The sequence below is a fragment of the Crocuta crocuta genome, unplaced genomic scaffold (assembly GCF_008692635.1).
Source record: "Crocuta crocuta isolate KB4526 unplaced genomic scaffold, BGI_CrCroc_1.0 scaffold92, whole genome shotgun sequence".
Lineage (NCBI taxonomy): Eukaryota > Metazoa > Chordata > Mammalia > Carnivora > Hyaenidae > Crocuta > Crocuta crocuta.
Window position 1 is genome coordinate 2,716,605 of NW_027528804.1, and position 20,862 is coordinate 2,737,466.

General features: G+C 42.0%; 1 protein-coding gene and 1 pseudogene across 3 annotated transcripts in view; one reads left to right on the forward strand and one right to left on the reverse strand.

Moving 5' to 3' along the window:
- Positions 1-20,862, reverse strand: part of MANBA (mannosidase beta) — a 128,424-nt gene extending 107,562 nt beyond the window's left edge. For 2 of the 3 annotated variants that reach the window (XM_077755755.1, XM_077755752.1), the window contains exons 1-4: positions 20,619-20,861; positions 6,847-6,941; positions 2,823-2,928; positions 1,831-2,001 (exon numbers count right to left, since the gene is read on the reverse strand). In XM_077755755.1, coding sequence (XP_077611881.1) covers positions 1,831-2,001; positions 2,823-2,928; positions 6,847-6,941; positions 20,619-20,795 — 549 coding nt within the window. In that variant the 5' untranslated portion in view covers positions 20,796-20,861. Of the gene's footprint in view, positions 1-1,830; positions 2,002-2,822; positions 2,929-6,846; positions 6,942-20,618 lie in introns of all 3 variants that reach the window. The other variant, XM_077755754.1, reaches the window with a different exon arrangement.
- On the forward strand, positions 8,646-10,942 carry LOC144224614 (RNA-binding protein 3 pseudogene; annotated as a pseudogene).

The window sequence follows — 20,862 nt, forward strand, 5'->3', positions numbered from 1 at the left end:
ATTCCATAGAATACCTGAGTGCTCAGTTACAGATGATTCCTTTCTAGTAACAGGAGCAAATGCTTATATTAGGATACTGACACAGTTTTAGCTAGATTGAGTTAAATAAGAGGGGGATAATTTTGACCTTAGTATTTATATTATGGAAACATAACTTAATGATAAATCCATCCAGCCTGAAAAAAGAGACCTAACTTAAATAATCAGAATTTATCAACTGAGGTTTTAGCTATCTTCACAATGAAACCAATGATTATATTTGTTGTTAAAGCTAAATGCCAATCTCTAAAAGAGTTAAAAATAGAATTACCATATACTCCAGTATCCCACTTCTTGGGATACATGCAAAAGAACTGAAAGCAGGGTCTCAAAGAGATATTCGTACATCCACACATAGCAGCATCAGTCACAACAGCCAGAAGCTAGAAGCAAGCCAAATGTCCACTGCCAGATGAAAGAATGAACAGAATGTGGCATGTACATACAATGGAATATTATTCAGACTTAAAAAGGAAGGAAATTCAGACACATGCTAGAACGTGAAGGACCCCACACTAAGTGAAATAAGCCAGGCATAACAAGACAAATAGGATTTGTGTGACAAATATAACAAGTATGTTTCCACTTATATGCGTAGTGAAATTCACAGAAACAGAAAGAACGGCTCTGGTGGTTTCCAGAGGCCGGCTGGAGGGGAAAATAGGAAGTTGTTTTTATTGGGTACAGAGTTCCAGTTTTGCCACATGAAACAGTTCTTGAGATGGATTCCACAGCAATGTGAATACACTTAACACTAGAGAACTACACACTTAAAAATGGTTAAGGTAGAAAATTCTGTGTTGTAGGTATTTTACCATAATTAAAATTTTTTAAAATAAAAATAAAATTAAAAACTAAATGCCACAGGACACCTTGGGGGCTCCATTGGTTCAGCGTCCGACTCTTGGTTTCGGCTCAGCTCACGGTCTCACGGTTCAAGAGTTCGAGCCCTGCGTCAGCACTGGCAGTGCAGAGCCTGCTTGAGATTCTCTCTCTCCCTCTCTCTGCCCCTTCCCCACTTGTGCTGTCTCTTTCTCAAAATAAATAAATAAACTGTAAAAAAAAAAAAACTAAACTAAAACTAAATGCAGCAAAGAAAATCCAACTAACATATTGGAATAAACTCAAGTCATTTAAACTCAGATGAAACTCAAAGAAAAAATAATCACCTTGTGGATTTTGTCATTTTTGTTAGATTTTTTTTGAGAATCTAGCACTAAAACGTGAGAACACATCAGCAATATTAATATTTGCAGAAGGCTTCCTAGTAACAAGAGTCACTAATAAATATGAACCTTACAGTCTGGTGAAAAGTTTGATAAACCTAAATGTTAAAAAAATAATTTGCAGGCAAACCATGAGAGACTCTTGAATACCAAGAACAAACTGAGGGCTGATGGGGGTGGTGGAGAGGGGAAGGGGGGTGATGGGCATGGGGGAGGGCACTTGTGGGAATGAGCACTGGGTGTTATACGAAAACCAACTTGACAATAAACTATGAAAGGAAAAAAAAAATTTGTAAGCTTATATCATCAGTCACCTATCTTTCTTCTTTTTCTGTTGTTACCTAAGTTCTGAAGCATGCTTCAGGATGGAAACCTAGGAACACAGAGATTCTCCACAAAAATTCATGTATCTTCTGGTTCTGGTGTCAAGTTCTCCATCCCATGAAGCAGACAGGAAAGAGATGCCCAACTTCTGAAATACCACTGGTGTCTTCAAACAAGTACTTTCCATGCCAGCACCTCCCCTCATCAAGACTAAAGCTCCATCCACTGGCAAGACCTTTACCTTTCGAATGAAGTTGACATGGCACTGGCCCTTCTGCACAGGCGGAGGGCAGTCTGGAGGCACCCCGTAGCTCGTGTGAGCTTTGCTCTGCTGCGTTGCATACAACACTGGTGACTGGAAACGCAGCTCAAGGGAGTTCACATTTCTAACCACAGTGGTAATATCAAAGCTCTGCATTAAAGGAAAGAACAGATGTGGAAGTAGGCTCCTGTGTAACATTTTAGAAATAGATACAGATACATAAAAATGTATGAAAGATGCACAAAATAATTGAAATCTTTAGGGTTAGCCTTTTTGCAGAAGAAAGCCCCTTACTGAAATAGAATAACTTAGTTGCTTGCTTATAGTTACAACTGAGCACACTCTCCTACCCAAAAGTAGATTTCTAGGTTTCTCCTTCTATTTTTACTGACAGATGATGGTCCTAGACAAAGAGAACAAGCAGAAAATATCTTTAGCCCTGGAATGTCTATTCTGGCCATTTACATATGGCCTTGAACTGCCAAGGATTTCCTAGATGCCTCAGGACAACCTGCCTCTCTGGTATGAACAGCATGTATTTCTAACTCATAAGTTATTTTTGTTTTGAAAAGCTGACCCTTGCAGGGAGATGAGGACATGATATCTTAATGTAAGCATTCCAGAAAGGAAGGAACATTTTCTTTTTTAATAGTTTGTCAACTGTCATTTCTCATGAAACTCTTGAGAATAATCACCAAATAACAGAAAAGAGAACAGCATTTGTTGAACCCTTCTCACATGCCAAGAACTGTGTCAATCATTTTACATACTTAACTTATTAAATCTTCACAACCCTATAGGGTCAGTGGTGTTTTCATCATTCTACAATGTGGCAAATGAGAAAGTAATTTACCCAGTGCTTCAAAGAGCTTATACCTGCCTCCATGGGCAATTGCTTACCTTTCTCTACACAACAGTTAACACACAAACACATACAAAGAGTTTTCTTTTAACTTGACTTGTATACTTACATATCTTTTGAACATGTTGTCTGTTTTCCCAATAGGAACACTGTTCAGCAGGATTTCTGCAACTGTATCGACACCATCAAAAATCAGATTTACTTTTTGCCATTTGCTAAAAAAAAGAAAGAAAAAATGTTAAAACAAGATGTGTAAAACATTGGCTTAGATAAATCTTTTTTTATTAGTTAAAATGAAAGGAATAAATATTTCACAAAAAATAAACATTCTTTCCTAAAATATTTTTAATGTTTATTTTTGAGAGAAAGAGAGGAAGAGCAGGGGAGGAACAGAGAGAGCGAGCAAGACACAGAATCTGAAGCAGGCTCCTGGCTCTGAGCTGTCAGCACAGGGCCCGACACAGGGCTTGAACTCACAAACCATGAGATCATGACAGGAGCCGAAGTCGGACATTTAATCCACTGAGCCACCTAGACACTCCTGAAAATACACATTGTTAAAAGGCAATTTGGAATCAAATTTTCATGACTATTGGTTTAATACATTTTTATGTTGAGTGCTCTGGCTTATCTTTCTTCATAATATTTCAATTGCTTTATGAAATCAGCTTGTAATTTCCAAATGGATTGACTTTTCTTAGGACTTCACAAATTACTTATGATAATCAAGTTAAAGAGTAGACATAAAATATTTTTCACAAGAGCACCTGAGTGGCTCAGTCGGTTAAGTGTCCAACCCTTGATTTCTACTCAGGTCATGATCTCGAGGTCCATGGGTTCAAATCCCCCATCAGGCTCTGTGCTAACAACGTGGAGCCTGCTTGGGATTCTGTCTCCCTCTCTCTCTGCCCCTCCCCACTTGTGCTCTCTAGCTTTCAAAAATAAACATTAAAAAAAAACATTTTCGCAGACTATCACATTTCTGACACTGCCTAAGAGAATACATTAACCAACAAGTATCTATGAGTAACTGTTATGGGCTCTGTACTCTGCTAAGCTTTACAGGGAACTAAAACACTCTCCGAGTTTAAGGAATCTGCAATTCAGTTGTCATTCAAGTCAAAAACACAGGAAACAAAGAGCAAACTTACAATCTCTTCTAGTTGATAGTACAGTCTTGTTGGACAGACTACAGGTGCTATCAGAGCTTATGTCATAAGGAAAGACTTCAAGAAAGAAACAAGAACTTGAAGAGCAGGATAAACAAAATCTAGTATATTCATGCAATGAAATATTATTTAGCAAAAAAAAGAAAAAGAAATAAAGTACTGGTGAATGTGACAACATGGATGAACTTTGAAAACATTATTATGCTAAGTGAAAAAAAGCCAGTCACAAAGGACCACATATTGTATTATTCCATTTATATGTGATTTCCAGAAGAGATAAATTCATAGAAAATAAACTGGCAGCTGCCTAGTGCTGGCATAGGTATGAGGGAATGAGGATGTTGAGAAGGGGTAATAACTGCTAACGGGTATGGCATTCTCTTTGAGGAGAGGAAAACTGTAACACTGATTAATTACAGTCATCGATGGAGGCACAACTCTTTGAATATACTAAAAACTACTGAATTGCGTACTTTTTTAAAAAGTTTACTTATTTTTGAGAGGAAGAGAGAGCACAAGTGCGGGAGGGGCAGAAAGAGAGGGAAAGACACAGAATTCAAAGCAGGCGGCTCTGAGCTATCAGCATGGAGTGAGTCCGTCGTGGGGCTCAAACTAGTGAACCGTGAGATCGTGACCTCAGCTGAAACCAGACACCTAACCAACTGAGCCACCCAGGCGCCCCTGAATTGTATACTTTAAAAGGGTGAATGCAGGGGTACCTGGGTGGCTCAGTCGGTTAGGTTTCCAACTTCAGCTCAGGTCATCATCTTGCAGTTCATGATTTCGAGCCCAGCATCGGGCTCTGTGCTGACAGCTTGGAGCCTGCTTCAGATTCTGTGTCTACTTCTCTCTTTGCCCCTCCCCTGCTCATACTCTGTCTCTGTCTCTCTCAAAAATAAACAAACATTTTTAAAAAGGGGGGGAGGGTGAATGTATAGTATGTGAATTAGGTCTCAATAAAGCTGTTCATTTTTTTTTTTTTTAATGAGTAGAAATGTCTAGGTAAAGGGCAGACCCCCGAGGAAGAGCAAACTCAAAACAAGGAGGTGCAAATGGCAACAACATTAAGATAACATGCTACATTCAGGTGCAGGAGTTGTGCTAGAGAGCTAAAGGGAGAAATCTGGTCAAGTCAGGGCAGGACGGGACACAGGAAGTGGAACAGGAATAGGTAACATTAAACAGTATTTTTGCACACAAGCAGGTAGATTAAACTGGCTTTGCCAATTAAAAGGAAGACACTCATTCTTGAGCAAGAATGTCATGGGTAAAACCAATATTTTGGGAAGATGAGTTCAATGTTTCTATATACAAGACTGTAGACTAAAAAGACAAAGGAAGAAATTTAGTTATGCAGCTCTGGCCTAATTACAGGCACTCACTAACAAAAGCCTAGGCAAAAGTGTCGACAGGTGGGGCACCTGGGTGGCTCCGTTGGTTGGGTGGCCGACTTCGGCTCAGGTCATGATCTCACCTTTCATGGGTTTGAGCCCCGCATTGGGCTCTGTGCTGACAGCTAGCTCAGAGCCTGGGGCCTGTCTTCGGATTCTGTGTCTCCCTCTCTCTCTGACCCTACCCTGCTCACGCTGTCTCTCTCTCTCAGAAATAAATAAAACGTTAAAAAAAAAAGTGGCAACTGGAAAATGAGGAGAAAGGGACTGGATCAAGAAAAACGAGGGACACCTGGGTGGCTCAGTCAGTTGAGCATCTGACTTTGATCTTGGCTCAGGTCATGATCCAAGCCAGGGTTGTGGCATAGAGCCCCAAGTCAGGCTCTATGCTGAGCCTGGACCCTGCTTAAAATTCTCTCTAGGCCCTTCTCCCCCCTTCACTCTCTGTCTCTAAAATAAAATCTTTTTAAAAGATGGGGTGCCTGGGTGGGTCGATCAGTTAAGCATCTGACTCTTGGTTTCAGCTCAGGTCATAATAGAATGGTTTCGTGGATTTAAGTCCCAGGACGGGCTCTGCACTGTCAGCGCTGCTTGGGGCTCTCTGTCTCTCTTTCTCTCTGCCCCTCCCCCACTCATGGGGTCTCTGTCTCTATCAAAATAAATAAATAGAGAAATAGAAATTGAGAAAAATGGTAGGCAGAAATTAACAGAACTCAGAAAAAGACTGAATACAGAGATGCAGAAAAGATATTGTAAGCCAAAAACACCTTGGGCATAGAAAATCAGAAAAATGGTGTCACATTAAGAGAAACAATGAGACTGTCACAATATAAAGTAAGCTTTAAGTGGGAAAGTCAATTGCTTACATTTTGGAAATGTTGAGTTCAAATGAAAGAGGACCCTTAACAGAGATATTTTAAGTATTATCTGGAAATATGAAGATGGAGCACAGCAATGTTGTCATGTTTAGCACCATATTCTGGTTTTCTTTCTTTTTTAAGAGGCTATTAAATAATTACCCAAAATAAAAGTCATACAAAAGGGACAGAGGATTTTTTTAATTTAGTAATGATTGTGGTAGATATAACTGGGTTACATTCTGCTACATGGAACATTACTGAAACTATACTATGTTTTTCCTCATAGCTTCACAACATAATGTAAGGCCAATGCCAAGGCCTCGATGGCTGGTTAGCACCACGTGGAATAAATGATGGATCTCTGATCCTACTTGACAAATTATAAATATACACATTCTGTTGATTATAGGGAGGGGAGGGTGCAGATAGAAGGAAATGCAAATAAGAGAATTGACTAGGTATAGGTGACTCCATTAAAACCATTGGGGAAACGACTGAATAAGACATAATTTCACAACTAACAGTCAGTAGCACCATTATATACAAATCAAAACACAAATTATATAGTCACTTTTATAGGACAACGCTTTAGTGTGACAGCTCTCTCTGGTATGAAGCTTAAACAAACAAAAGATTATTGCAGAGACAGAAAGAAGAAAAGCTCAATAACTAAATAAATACAGATGTAGATATAGACATACACACATACGTACCTAATGTTAAAGGGGATTTTAAATTTCTTGCTATAGGTCCAGTTATCCAGGGAGATCCATCTGTACTTAAGGTCATTAAACCTGTAGTAAGGATCCTGTTGATCAAAATCATGGCAGATGATTAAATGTGCAAAAATAAACTAAATAAACATGAAATAAATTATTAACCATAGCTATTTGTCACCTAACAGTTAATGAATTCTTGGCCTAGGAGTACAAGCATTTCATATGCAGGCACATCTCATCCTCAAGGTTAAAAGCTCCATCCATTTAAGAGACCATTACCCTTCCAACAAAGTTAACAGCATTCACATAACTAAAAAATGGTGGTTGTTTTTTTAAACATTTTTTTAAATATTTTATTCATTTCTGAGAGAGACAGACAGACAGACAGACAGACAATGTGAGCAGGGGAGGGTCAGAGAGAGAGGGAGCCACAATCTGAAGCAGGCTCCAGGCTCTGAGCTGGCTGTCAGCACAGAGCCCGACGCGGGGCTTGAACCCACGAACCGTGAGATCATGACCTGAGCGGAAGCCAGACGCTCAACGGACTGAGCCACCCAGGCACCCCAAAAAATGTTTGTTTTTTTAAGTCCAACAAAATACCTCAACGAAAGTTCTTTGAGATAGAAATAATATAACTTCATTATCAATAAGCACATGTGTGGAGATTAAGGCTGGCTGCCTTTGTTAAAACCAAACACAGAACCCCCGAGGTATAAGCAGAGCATGAGAGCCCGCACTTCCGGTGTGAGGCCCTTAGTCCTCCCAGCCCGGCCCTCCTCGCTGTGCTCACTCCTGCCACTACCCCAGCTGGCCTCTAGGGGGAATGCTTCTCCTCTACGACCCAAGCCTCAGCAAAACTCCCACTCCTTGGATTCACCCAGCATTTCCAAAGTTACTTTCCACCAAGCTTTGCTAAGTGAGCACAGAAAGGATCTCTACAGAGAATACACAGGCAGCCCAGACACTGTCAAACTGACAAACTTCGGCCTGTATTTTCCTAGACAAGATCAGCGAATTGCAACCCACGGGCCAAATGCAGCTCACTGCCTGTTTTTGTCTGGCCAGGGAGCTGAGAATGGACATGTCAATAAATAAAGTTTTACTGGAGCACAAACATGCCCATTCCTTTACAAATCGTATATGGCAGCTTTCATGCTACAATAACAGAGGTGAGGGTGCGTGGGTGGCTCAGTCAGTTGAGCATCCGACCTTGGCTCAGGCCATGATCTCACAGTTCTTGAGTTCAAGACCCACGGCAGGCGCTGTGCCGACAGCTCAGGGCCTAGAGCCTGCTTGGGATTCTATGTCTCCCTCTCTCTCTGCCCCTCCCCCACTCACACTCTGCCTCTCTCTCTAAAAAATAAGCAAACATTAGAAATAAACATTTTTAAAAATTTAAAAATTGCCAAGTTGAGTGGGCATGACAGAAGCCATTTGACCCATAAGGCCTAAAATAGTGTCCAGGGCTTTACTGAATATGGTTACCCATTTCTCTGCCCTAGGCAACTGGCCTACTAGCTGTTCAGAGATGTTGTTCTGACTCAGTGTCCAGCCCCACGTCCTTCCTTTCATAATACTTGGGTCTTTCTTCTCCTACCCATTTCCCACCCTTTACCTCCCAGATGAGGAGGTAGAAAAGAAAGTGCTGAGTGAAGCTTTTCAGTCATCTTTCTGTGATCAACATCACAGCTACATAGATGGAAACAGTTCAGTCTTCTCTAACTGGGACAGGGCCAAGTTGCACTGCAACTCCAGACAGAGAAAGAAAAGCCTACTTTGCCTAACTTCCACCGATGACAAGTTGCGCTAGCAATGGTCAGCTGGGCATTGCTCGGAGCACAAATCTGTAAGACGTACTACAAAATGGCAGGGTGTATATCAAGATGGAAAGAACGGTTTCTGTGAGAAGTTGCTCCTAACTGGAAGAAATATTTTAATAAGCTACTAGGGGAGGATGTAGTTGATGAGATTTAATAACAATCGATAATCACCAAACTGATTTTTAAGGACTGATTAACAGTAAGTTTTATCCTGCTAAATGGGGTGTGCCAGGCCCAGGCAACTTGCTTCCTTTTCTGTCTTCCCACACACACGCGCACACACACGACTCAGCCTCTCCAATGAATAGGCATGGAATAAATATTTAAGGACACAGGTTTGAAGAGGTACCTAATCACTAGCTTGTCCACGTGTCTCCACCCAGCCTTATTTATAACTCTACACTGTGGACTTAGTCCAATACAGTTAAAAATATCATGAGAAGAAAGGTGTGAAGGCTAATGCAGTTGCAACATGTCAGCCTGCTAAGCCTTGGAACTGGCTGATGGTCTGGTTTGTGGGGCACAATTTCCCTTCCTGTCTCCCAGCTGCTTGAAGGAAACTGCATATTGAGTTCAAGAGGGCAAGCTACTGAGATATATTTTTTCTAGACAAGCAGAATTTAAATTTTTTTTTTGAAAGAGAGAATGAGCACATGCACACACAAGCAGGGTAGGAGCAGAGACAGAGAAAGAGAGAGAATCCCAAGCAGTCTCTGCGTTGATGACGCAGGGTTCATCCCATAAACTGAGATCATGACCTGAGCCCAAATCAGGAGTCAGACGCTCAACTGACTGAGCCACCAGGTACCCCTAGGCAAACAGAATTTAGAGGTTAAAATTTTTCTTTTACTTGAGAGAACCCAATCTGAAAGGGCTACATACTACATGATTCCAAATATATGATGTTCTGGAGAAGGCAAAACTATGATGACAGTAAAAAGATCAGTGGTTGTCAGGGATTAAGGGAGAGAGGAGTTAATAGACAGAGCACAGAGGATTCTGAAGGCAGTGAAACTTCTCTAAATGATACTATAACGGTGAATACATATCATTATACATTTGTCAAAACCCATAGAATATACAATACCAAGAGTGAACTCTAATGGAAACTATTACCCAAACTATAGACTTTGGGTAATAATGATGGGGGGGTCAGTATAGGTTCACTGATGATAACAAATGTACCACCCTGGTGTGTGTGTTGGGGGGTGGGGGGTGTTGATAATGGGAGCCATTATCATGTTCGTGGGGGAGGTATATGGGAGCTGTCTGTATTTTTCCTTTCATTTCACTATGAACCTAAAATTGCTCCAAAAGGTAGTCTACTAAAAAAAGTTCCTCTTACTAAGGGCAAATATCTTAACCGGCCTAAAATAAAGATTGCAGAAACAGATTAGCTTTATAATCACTATTCTAAATGCTAAGCAACCAACTTAATTTGATTACAGGCTGGTCTGACTCCCTTCGTTCATATTAAAATTCCGAGTCCTGGGCACCTGGGTGGCTCAGTCGGTTAAGCGTCCGACTTCAGCTCAGGTCATAATCTCACGGTTGGTGGGTTCGAGCTCTGCGTTGGGCTCTGTGCTGACAGCTCGGAGCCTGGAGCCTGTTTCAGGTTCTGTGTCTCCCATGCTCATACCCTGTCTTTCTCTCTCTCCAAAATAAATAAACATTTTAAAAAATTAAAATAAAATAAATAAATAAAACTCTGAGTCCTATTCAAAGCTAACAGCCCAGTCTCTCTGCTCCTCAACGGTAGCTGTTCTTCTGGTCCTTTTGCTTAATTTAGAGCACTTGAACTCACTGCCACGTCTTCTGAACAAGAGATGCTTTTTGTGGGAGGGTTCAACTTCAACCCTGATGAGCAGACTCTGGAAGACCACTGCAGTAGCCTAGGTCCTATTTCTGAGGAGGTCTTTGTCAAGGACCATGAGATTCAACGATCCTGGGGTTTTGGTTTCATCACCTTCACCAATCCAGAGCATGCCTCAGATGCCATGAGAGCCAAGAATGGAGAGTCTCTGGATGGTCGCCAGATCTGTGTGGATCACCTGGGCAAGTTAGCCAGGGGAACTAGAGGTGGTGCCTTTGGGGCCCATGGGCGTGGTTGCAGCTACTTTAGAGGTGGTGGGGACCAGGGCTATGGGAGTGGCAGATATGACAGCTGGCCTGGAGGATACGGATATGGATATGGAAGGCCCAGAGACTATGGTGGCAGAAGCCAGGACAGTTATGACCGCTACTCAGGAGGAAATGACAGACAATTCTGACCACCGAGATGAGACATGTGCACCTAATTCACAAGGAATAAAACTTCTGATCCAGGATCATCCTTCCAAATGGCTGTATTTATAAAGATTTTGGAGCTACACTGCAACATCTGTGTTAGTGCATCAACTTCTATTTTTAAACTGAGCTCCCAAGGTAGCTTGTTAAAGACCTTTTAGAAAGCTCTATGTGTTTTTTAAAAATTTTCCCCCATTTAAAGACAAATCCTGGGACATAATCTGAGTATTTTTCCTTTTACCACTTTTTTAGTTTGGGATCTCAGGATTACTGGTTCTGGCAAAAATAAAAATAAAAAATGTTTGGCCAGAATGTTTAAAAAAAAAAAAGATAATAATGTGCACTTCGAGACCTTTTAAAAGCCTGTACACAATGTTTATCATGACTAGGAAGCAATTTCCAACACAAATACAAGAAATCAAGAACGTGATTAGAGGTTTTTTGTTTTTTTTTAATTCAAGGTCACCACCCTGACTACATAAAAGTTTCTTAAAAAATGACATCTGTGAATGTCATTTTTTTTAATACTGGAAGAAAGAAATATTCTGTTGTTTTTTATCTAGCATTAAGGATATCCTTTGCGGAACTGATTAAAAAGTTGAAACCTGGGGGTGCCTCGGTGGCTCAGTCGGTTAAGTGCCCAACTCCTGACTGTGGCTCAGGTCATGATCTCACGGTTCATGAGTTCTAGCCCTACATCAGGCTCCTCACTGACAGCACAGAGCCTGCTTGGGATTCTCTCTCTCTCTCTCTCTCTCTGTCCCTCTCCCACTCATGTCCACTCTCTCTCTCAAAATAAATAAATAATTTTTTTAAAAAGTTGAAGCCTGAAAAATTAAATAAAATAAAGCTAACAGCACTTCAGTGTTACACCTGATGACTAAGAAACCATGTAAGTCACTGAGTCGTTAAGCAAACCCACAAACCCTAAAAAACAAAAGAAGTATCATATGTTAACTAAGATAGGTACTCACATGCTTTTGTCTTCATAACAAACACATTTAAACACATTTCTCTACCATTTATAAAGAATGAAAGCTCCAGAAGATTTCACTCCTGAGGTCCCACAACTAAGCAGTACATCCAGAAACTAAATCAAGTCTGTCTAACATTTTTTCAACTATTCTACAATGCCTCATGCCAAATACACGTACACTTTTATACCAGATGATCACCGCAACAGTTATAGTAACAATAGCTGATAGCTACCGCCCATGACGCAAAGGGACAGGTATTATCATCATTCCCCTTTACTAACAAAGAGTCCAAAGCTCAAAGTCAAATGGCTATGAAGTGGTAGAGCACTGATTCAGACCGAGGACATCTGGCTCCAGAGTCCACACACGCAGTCATTCCCTAATACTGCCATTAATGTCATACAAATGTCATCAATACAAAGTCAGTGCTACCTACCAAGTGGGAACCAGAGGATAAACATGCTATGCAGAACTGGTTATTTATAATTGACATTTACCATACTTACTGTACATCAACAAACTATGTGGCCCCGCACCATACAAACAACATTATCGGTCTCATTTTCTCTGTAAGCCTCTGAACTTCATCAATTACATCTCCTTAGAGATATGTAAATCCCTTAACCAGGTATAGCTTTTCCACTCCCCAATTCTGCTTCAACCCAATGCCTGATTCCATCCCAGACATAATTACTTTAAATAGAGTTAAATATAGAAAAGGAACTCTTTGCAACTCTTTCACACACAGATACATTCTTGGACACTTAAGCAAAAAAATAAAGTTTAAGCAAACATTCATTTAAAAATAAGCAAAAGTGACCAATATATTAAGATACACAGATATTTGGGAGCGCCTGGGTGGTTCAGTCGGTTAAGCATCCGACTCCTGGTTTCAGCTCAGGTCATGATCTCGGTTTCATGAGTTCGAGCCCCACATCAAGCTCTGCACTGTCAGTGTGGAGCCTGGTTGGGATTCTCCCCCTCCCTCTCTCTCTGCCTCTCCCCGGCTCATGCTGTCTCTGTCTCTCTTGAAATAAATAATCTTGGGGCACCTGGGTGACTCAGTCAGTTAAGAGTCCAACTTTGGTGGGGTGCCTGGGTGGCTTAGTCGGTTAAGCGTCCAACTTTCGCTTAGGTCATGATCTCGCGGTTTNTTAAAAAAATAAATAAAATTTAAAAATAAAATAAATAATCTTTAAAAATGATGCACAGATATGTGGTAAAACCTTAATTTGTAAAAAGCAAGAAAACAGTAATTCAGAACAGTGGTTACCTTAGGGGGAGGCAGGTGATGGCATTGGGAGAGGCAAGGTAGCTGCAATAGTGTTGGCAAGGTGCAGGTTCACAAACTGGATGCCAGGTGCACAGTCTTCATTTAACTATTACACTTTAAAAGTCACAAACGCACATGTGCATATAACTTCCCATGTATCCGATACTATATAATAAAAAGAACAAGAAGAAAAATGTTCATAGGAAGCTGAGCTACTCTAACCTACATGGGGATACTGATGTGCTCTGTTCCGCCACACTCTCCAAACCTCAGTTTATCCATTGTCAAAATGAGCTCAGCTGTGATTCTTATTTCAGCAGCTTCATGGATACAAGAGATTCCGAGTTCATAAGTCAAAACATTTTTTTAAGCTTATTTATTTTGAGAGAGAGTGAAAAAGCACATGTGTGAGCAGGGACAGGGTCAGAGATAGGAGAGAGAATTCCAAGCTGGCTCTGCGTGCTGTCAGCATAAAGCCCAATGTGGGGCTCCAACTCATGACCCTGGGATCATGACCTGAGCTGAAATCAAGAGTCGGATGCTTAACCAAACAACTGAGCCACCCAAGCACCCTCATAACTCAAAACATTTTGGTTGGCCTTAACATTATTTTTGCTTAAAACCCTTAAACTAGTAAATACTGCTTCACGTCTAACACAGCTCTAGGTAAAAAGGGGTTGCAAGTTAAGGAAACTCCTTATTTTCTGACCAAAAAGGAGTAAAAAGGTAGATTTACAAGGAGAACTAAGATGATATTCTTAGCCCACTCCACAGTGCAGAGCTAGAACTCATGAAAGATTAGCATAAATGCTTGGAGAGAGATTCCTGACTGGCCTGAGGGTCAGAAGAGCCGGAGATCACACTTGCTCAGGAGCAAGGGTGGGCAGTTGAACGGATCCACCGCCATAGTTCCTGCCTCTGAGATGAAGCTGGGGGTGTGGGTGGAGCTGACAGGTAAGAGTGGCAATGGGGAGCAATCTTGTTTGCATGAGTTCAAGTCCCACCTTGGCCCTAATACCTGAGGGATCTTGTGAAGCTCATACAGCACCTCTACACTCTGTTTTCTCAGTTTTAGAACAGAGATAATAACAGTACCTCCCAGGGTCAGTATGAACATTGGAAGAGGTAGCATGTGGCAGATGCCTGGAACCATCCGTGACACACAGCAAACATTCAACAAATGACAGCTGTTATTACTGGTATACATACGAATCTGAAATCCCTTCTATGAAAGGGCACGTTAAAGGAAAAAGTCATTACCAAACAATATACATAGAATGCTATCATTTATGAAGAGAAATTTAGATACCTCTGTATGTGTATAGACATATTATCACAAGATAGATGGATATACACAAGAATCTGGTTAACAGTAGTTGTTTCTATGGAAAGGAACTAGAAAACTAGGAGACAAGGGCAGAAGAATACTTGCTTTCATTATGTTTCCCACCTTTATTTTTTTTCTTTTTTTCTTTTTCTCTTTTCCTTTTCTTTCCTTTCCTTTCCTTTTCTTTTCTTTTCTTTTCTTCTGAGGAAGAGAGCATACACACAAGCAGAGGAGGGGGGCAAAGAAGGGTGGGAGAGAGTATCTAATACAGGCTCCATGCCCAACTCAGAGCCCAACCATAGGTTCGATCTCACGACCATGAGATCATGACCTGAGCTGAAATCAAGAGTCAGACACTTAACCGACTGAGCCACCCAGGCGCCCCCCACCTTCAAATTTTTATCATTACAGTTAACCCTCAGAGGTATAGTGAACAATATAGTGCTCCCAAACCTTGCACGGTCAAAAAATCTAATTACTTTTGCCTCTCCAGAAATTTAACTACTAATGGCCTACTACTGACCAGAAACTTTACCAATAACATAAACATTTAACATATTTCATATGTTATAATGTTATTTTTAAAAATCATAAGGAAAATACATTTCTAGTACTGTGCCGTATTTACGGGAAAAAAATCCCTGTGTAAGTTCAAACCCACATTGTTCAAGGATCAATTGTATATCCTTTATCTGTTTCTAAAAGCCTTTAAAATTAGTTGACCTCTTTCTTAAAAAGAAAATAATAAGCTAGGTTGATAACACTACAAATGACTTGGCCAGAATGGTTGTGAGATATTGCAGGCTGGACTTACAAGATACACTAGTTGCAGCATACGTGACAAGAAACAAAAATGGCATTGAAATTCCAGGCTTTGTTCACTGAGACAACGTTGGTGCTTCTATTAGAAATAGGGAGGGGCGCCGGGGTAGCTCAGTGGGTTAAGCATCGGACTTCGACTCAGGTCATTATCTCACGGTTTGTGGGTTGGAGCCCCGCGTCGGGCTCTGTGCTGACAGCTCAGAGCCTGGAGCCTGTTTCAGATTCTGTCTCTCTCTCTCTCTCTCTCTCTCTCTGCCCTTTCCCTGCTTGCTTGCTCTCGCTCTCTCTCTCTCTCAAAAATAAATAAATAAACATTAAAAAAAGAAATAAAGGAAGAGAAACTAAGGACTGGGAGAATTGAGAGAGGAATCTGCATATTTTGAGTTTCTTTTTTTTTTTTTTAGTATTTTTTATTTATTTCTAGGAGAGAGAGAGGGACAGCGGGAACAGGGGAGGGTCAGGGAGAGAGGGAGACACAGACTCTGAAACAGACTCCAGGCTCTGAGCTGGCAGTCAGCACAGAGCCCGACGCGGGGCTCAAACCCACGAACCGCGAGATCATGACCTAAGCGAAAGTCGGACGCTTAACCGACTAAGCCACCCAGGCGCCCCCATATTTTGAGTTTCAATACACCATGATGGCATTCAGGTAGCATAGTAGAACAAAATCTCCAGCCACAAATCAGCAGCACAGAGTTAGAGATTGAGGCACCGGAGCAGTTGCGGCACAGAGGTGATGGCTGAAACTCAGAGACTTCCGAGAGACAGAATAAAGAAGTGATGTGTGGACTGACCCTCAGGGATTACTGCATTTATCAAGAACATTTGGCAAATGGGATGCTTCTGGTGATATATTGTGAATAGTATACTATGGGGCGCTTGGGTGGCTCAGTCAGTTAAGCGTCCGACTTCGGCTCAGGTCACGATCTCATGGTTCATGGGTTTGAGTCCCGAGTCAGGCTCTGTGCTAACAGCTAGCTCAGAGCCTGGAGCCTGCTTCAGATTCTGTGTCACCCTCTCTCTCTGACCCTCCCCTGCTCACACTGTCTCTGTCTCTGTCTCACTCTCTCTCTCAGAAATAAATAAAACATTAAAAAAAAATTTTTTTAATGAATAGTATACTGTGCCCATCGCTGTTTTTACTGGACATCTTTAAATTAAAACAGTAATTATTCTCTTTGCTTACTATTTATTCTAGCCAACAGGCAGTGTGGGTCATGAAAAGAGGATGTGGGTTGAATCCTTGTCCCACCATTTATTAGATGGCATGATCTTAGGCCATAACTTGTGTGAGCCTCAGTCAGTATAAGTAATGATACCTTCTTCACAGGGTTGTGGTGGGAATTATGTGGACAGGTGCACCTTAGAAGGTCAAGGAGAGTGCACTGCACATGGAAAATATTAAGTAATTATTACATGAAGATGAATTTCCTAGTCTAGGTCGAGTACGTACACTTGTGGGTGATGAAGACCAGCTGCCCTTATCTAAAGATTCAACTCTCAGATGATGCTTTGATTCCCAGTGTTGGGCCATGAGAAGCAAATCCTGCAATGCCCTAAGTACATCTCACAGGGCATCAAACAAAGAAGCATCGTCCAGGTTTAAGAATCAGGATTTTCTCTCTTTTTCTAGGTTTATTTATTTATTTTGAGAGAGAGAGAGAGAGCATGAGCAGGGTAGAGGCAGAGGGAGGAGAGAGAGGATCCCAAGCAGCCTCTGCTCTGCACTGTCAGCACAGAGCCCGACTTAGGGCTTGAACCCACAAAGTGTGAGACAAGAGTGGGGTGCTCAACCAACTGGGTCACCCAGGCACTCCAGAAATCAGGATTTTCTAAAGCTATCTTAAAAAAAAAAAAAGGCTTAGGGCACCTGGGTGATTCAGCAGGTTAAGTATCTGACTTTGAGCACCACATCAGGCTATGTGCTGACAGCTAGCTCAAAGCCTGGAGCCTGCTTCAGATTCTGTGTCTCCCTCTCTCTCTCTGCCCCTCCCCCACTGTGCTCTCTCTATATCTCAGAAATAATAAATGACTAAACTTTTTTTTAAAAAGGCTTAAGGGGCGCCTGGGTGGCTCAGTCGGTTAAGCGTCCGACTTCGGCTCAGGTCATGATCTCACGGTTCGTGGGTTCGAGCCCCACATTGGGCTCTGCCTGTTTCAGAGCCTGTGTCTCCCTCTCTCTCTGACCCTCCCCTGCTCACGCTGTCTCTCTCTCTCTCAGAAATAAATAAAACATTAAAAAAAATTTTAAAGGCTTAAAAATAAAATTAAAGAAAAAAAGGCTTAAAAAACCTTGTGGTTTTCTCTTCCTCAAAACTGAATGACTATGTCTGCTCAAATTTCAACTTCAAATGCAGAGTCCTTAGCTAATCATCCTATACAGAATAAAATCCAAGTGTTTCCCATGGCTAATAAGCCCGGCATGGTCTGCCCTCGATGTCTTCTTTGAACACATTCCCTTCCCCCCTGGCTTGCACTGGCCAGCTCCCTACTCCCCACACTTGTCAAACATGCTCCCACCTCAAGGCCTCTCCCCTTTCTACTCCTGCCTTTTTTCCCCGCCTTGCTGAGAATGCACTTCTTCTTAAAACTCACCTCATCAAAAAGATCTCTGTATGAAAGTCACTTTATCAAAATGGCTATCTTTAACCACTTTATTTTAACAGCAATCCTTCCCACCCAGTCTTCTACTCTCCGTTCCCTTAATCAGCTTTATTTCTCTTCAGTGCACCACCTGCCATTATGTTACCTATTAATTTGCTCATTGTCTATCTCCTCCACTAGAATATCTACTGGGACAAAAGAGTTTATTTTCTTCACCACTCAATCTCAAGCACTTTGAATACTGCCTGCTATGTTGGAAGTATTGAATAAATACGTATGAAATAATTTAGGTACACGAATAAGTAAATGACTTCGGCAAGATCTGTTTCAAGTTCTCGTGTAAACATAGTATGGGGTCCAAGGCCTGCCCTAGACTATAGAATATTTCCTGAGGGCCAACAGCAAAAAGGGATGGGGATGTTGTAATAAAGCAAGTGAAATAAATGTAACATATTATTCAATAATAATAGTGATGTTGCTGATGATTAGGCTTGGAATTCCATAATTCCCAAAAGCCTTCTCCATTTCTCATCCCACTACCACTTAAAACCCACATCCAGGGGCGCCTGGGTGGCTCAGCCAGTTGAACATTCAACTTTGGCTCAGGTCATGATCTCACAGTTCGTGGGTTTGAGCCGCAGGTCCAGCTCTGTGCTGACAGTTCAGAGCCTGGAGCCTGTTTCAGATTCTCTCTCTCTTTTTCTCTCTCTCTCTCTCTCTCTCTCAAAAATAAAACATTAAAAAAAATTCAAATAAATAAACATTTAAAATAAATAAAAAAGTAAACCCACATCCACCTTATCGAACTTAAAGTTTTTCTAAGAATCTATGAACATATTTCACAAACATTGTAAATTATTTCCATGAGGAAAAGTCAGTTATTTCAGACTATAAGCAACTTCCTTCTCATCAGCTAGTAACCAAACATTGTTTCTTAATATGTAGCCTTGTAACATGGAACAATCCTCCTACTTGCTGAAACCACTAAGTATTTCCCATTGCCTTAATTTTATCAGTGAAATGACACAAGGAGAGACCCTGCCAAATAGACACAGGAATTCTCAAGGCATATGTGAGTGAAGCCTCAGGGTACCAAGGTAGGCTGTGGTCTGCTAATGTTAACTAAGCAGTTTGTTAACTAAGAATACTTAAAGTACCTAAATTTGAGACTTACTTGTTTTAAAAAATAAACTGAACTGTGGTCAGTGTCATTTACAACATTCACTTCCTTTCTGATACATATTTCTTGAAAAAAAAAAAAAGCTAATGTGTACCAGGTCATAAACTTTGTATAACCCCAGTTGGCAATTGCGTCATTTAAATAAATTGTTAATGATACTCGTGAAAGTCAACCACAGTGCTTCAAAAACAATTTTTCAAAACACCAGCATAAGAGTAGCACAGTTGAGAATCCAGGCTATGGAATGCAGTCAGGCCAGCCTGGACTAGATTTCTACTTCTGCCACTTAGTTGCTGTGTGATCTTGGGTAAATCCTCTAACTTCTTTGGGAGCCCTAACTCCATATCATCCATAAAATGAAAATAGGAAGATCTACTCTGTAGAGTAGTTATGGGGACCGGGGCAATTCATGAGTACATCTTGTTCCAGGTAAAAATGATTAAAAGATATTCGTCAAGTACATCTTTTCCCAAGCAAGAACGATTTTTTTTTAATTTTTTAAATGTTTTTATTTACTTTTGAGCGAGAGAGAGAGCACGCGCCCAAGCAGGGGGAGGGTCAAAGAGAGGGGGGTGGACAGAGGATCTGAAGCCGGCTCTGTGCTGGGCTCAAACTCACGAAGTGTGAGATCATGACCTGAGCAGAAGATGGGCCTTAACCGACTCAGCTGCCCATGTGACCCTCTCTCCAAGTAAGAGCAATTAAAGAATGGGAAAGCCACATGCAGCTGACGGAACCACAAAAACAGCAGAGGGTGGAAAAGTTGTTTGCAAACCTCTGCACACAACAAACCTCTGCACACAACAAACCCCTTGTTCTCAACAAGCGGTCTACAAATTAGAGCAACTCTTTAAGACACACACGCATCACAGGCCCTAAGAAACAGCATCTTCCTTCATTTCCCAAAATTATTTAGCCCTTACACTAGCAGTAGTAATCCAAACCTTACACTGACTTGTGCATCTCATTCTCCTCACCCTGTGGGCTGCATCAATCCCAAATCTGACTCCCTGAGGCCTACAAGCAAGAGAAAAACTGAGACCTTACCGAATACAGTTAACACTTAGCAAAACTACTGTCCCCTGCAATGTCCACATAGTAAAACAGTAAGCCCCTGCCTTATGCTTTGTCAGTCACAAGACCTTTCTATGCACTCTTCAGCGGAGAGCTATGGCAATAGGAAAACCGCCAGTATTAACAGTCTGCCCTGTACGAACTTCCGCTTTCCAGAATCATCGACGTCCCAGACTGGTTGTGTCTTATCTCCACCAAGCCCCGGACCCCAGCGGCGCTCTCCGCCAACAGAAGGTAAATTGCTTCAGCATTTCCCTGCCACCAACCACAGAGGCAGAAGTTAAGTTAGAGCCAAAGCCGGGAACAAAGCTCAAGGCTCGGGGGCTGCCCAACGGTCCCCCGGCCCCTCGCACCACGAGGGGCACGCGGGCGCAGGCTCCGGCGGGGCGGCCGCACGCAGTACCTGGATGAGGCCCCGCTGCAACAGCGCGCTGTGCACGCAACCGGGGACCCTCCCCGGCAGCTCCAGCGAGCCGTTCCCGCTGCGGATCCTCCAGCTGCCCCGCAAGCTGAGGCTGCGGGCTGCGGCAGTGGGCCCCGCCCCGCACAGGGCGAGCAGCAGAAGCAAGCGGAGGCGCATACCGCGAGCGGCTGCCGCGAGGCCCGGACAAGCGGCCGCGGAAGCGCGGGCTCGCTCGGAAGAGGCC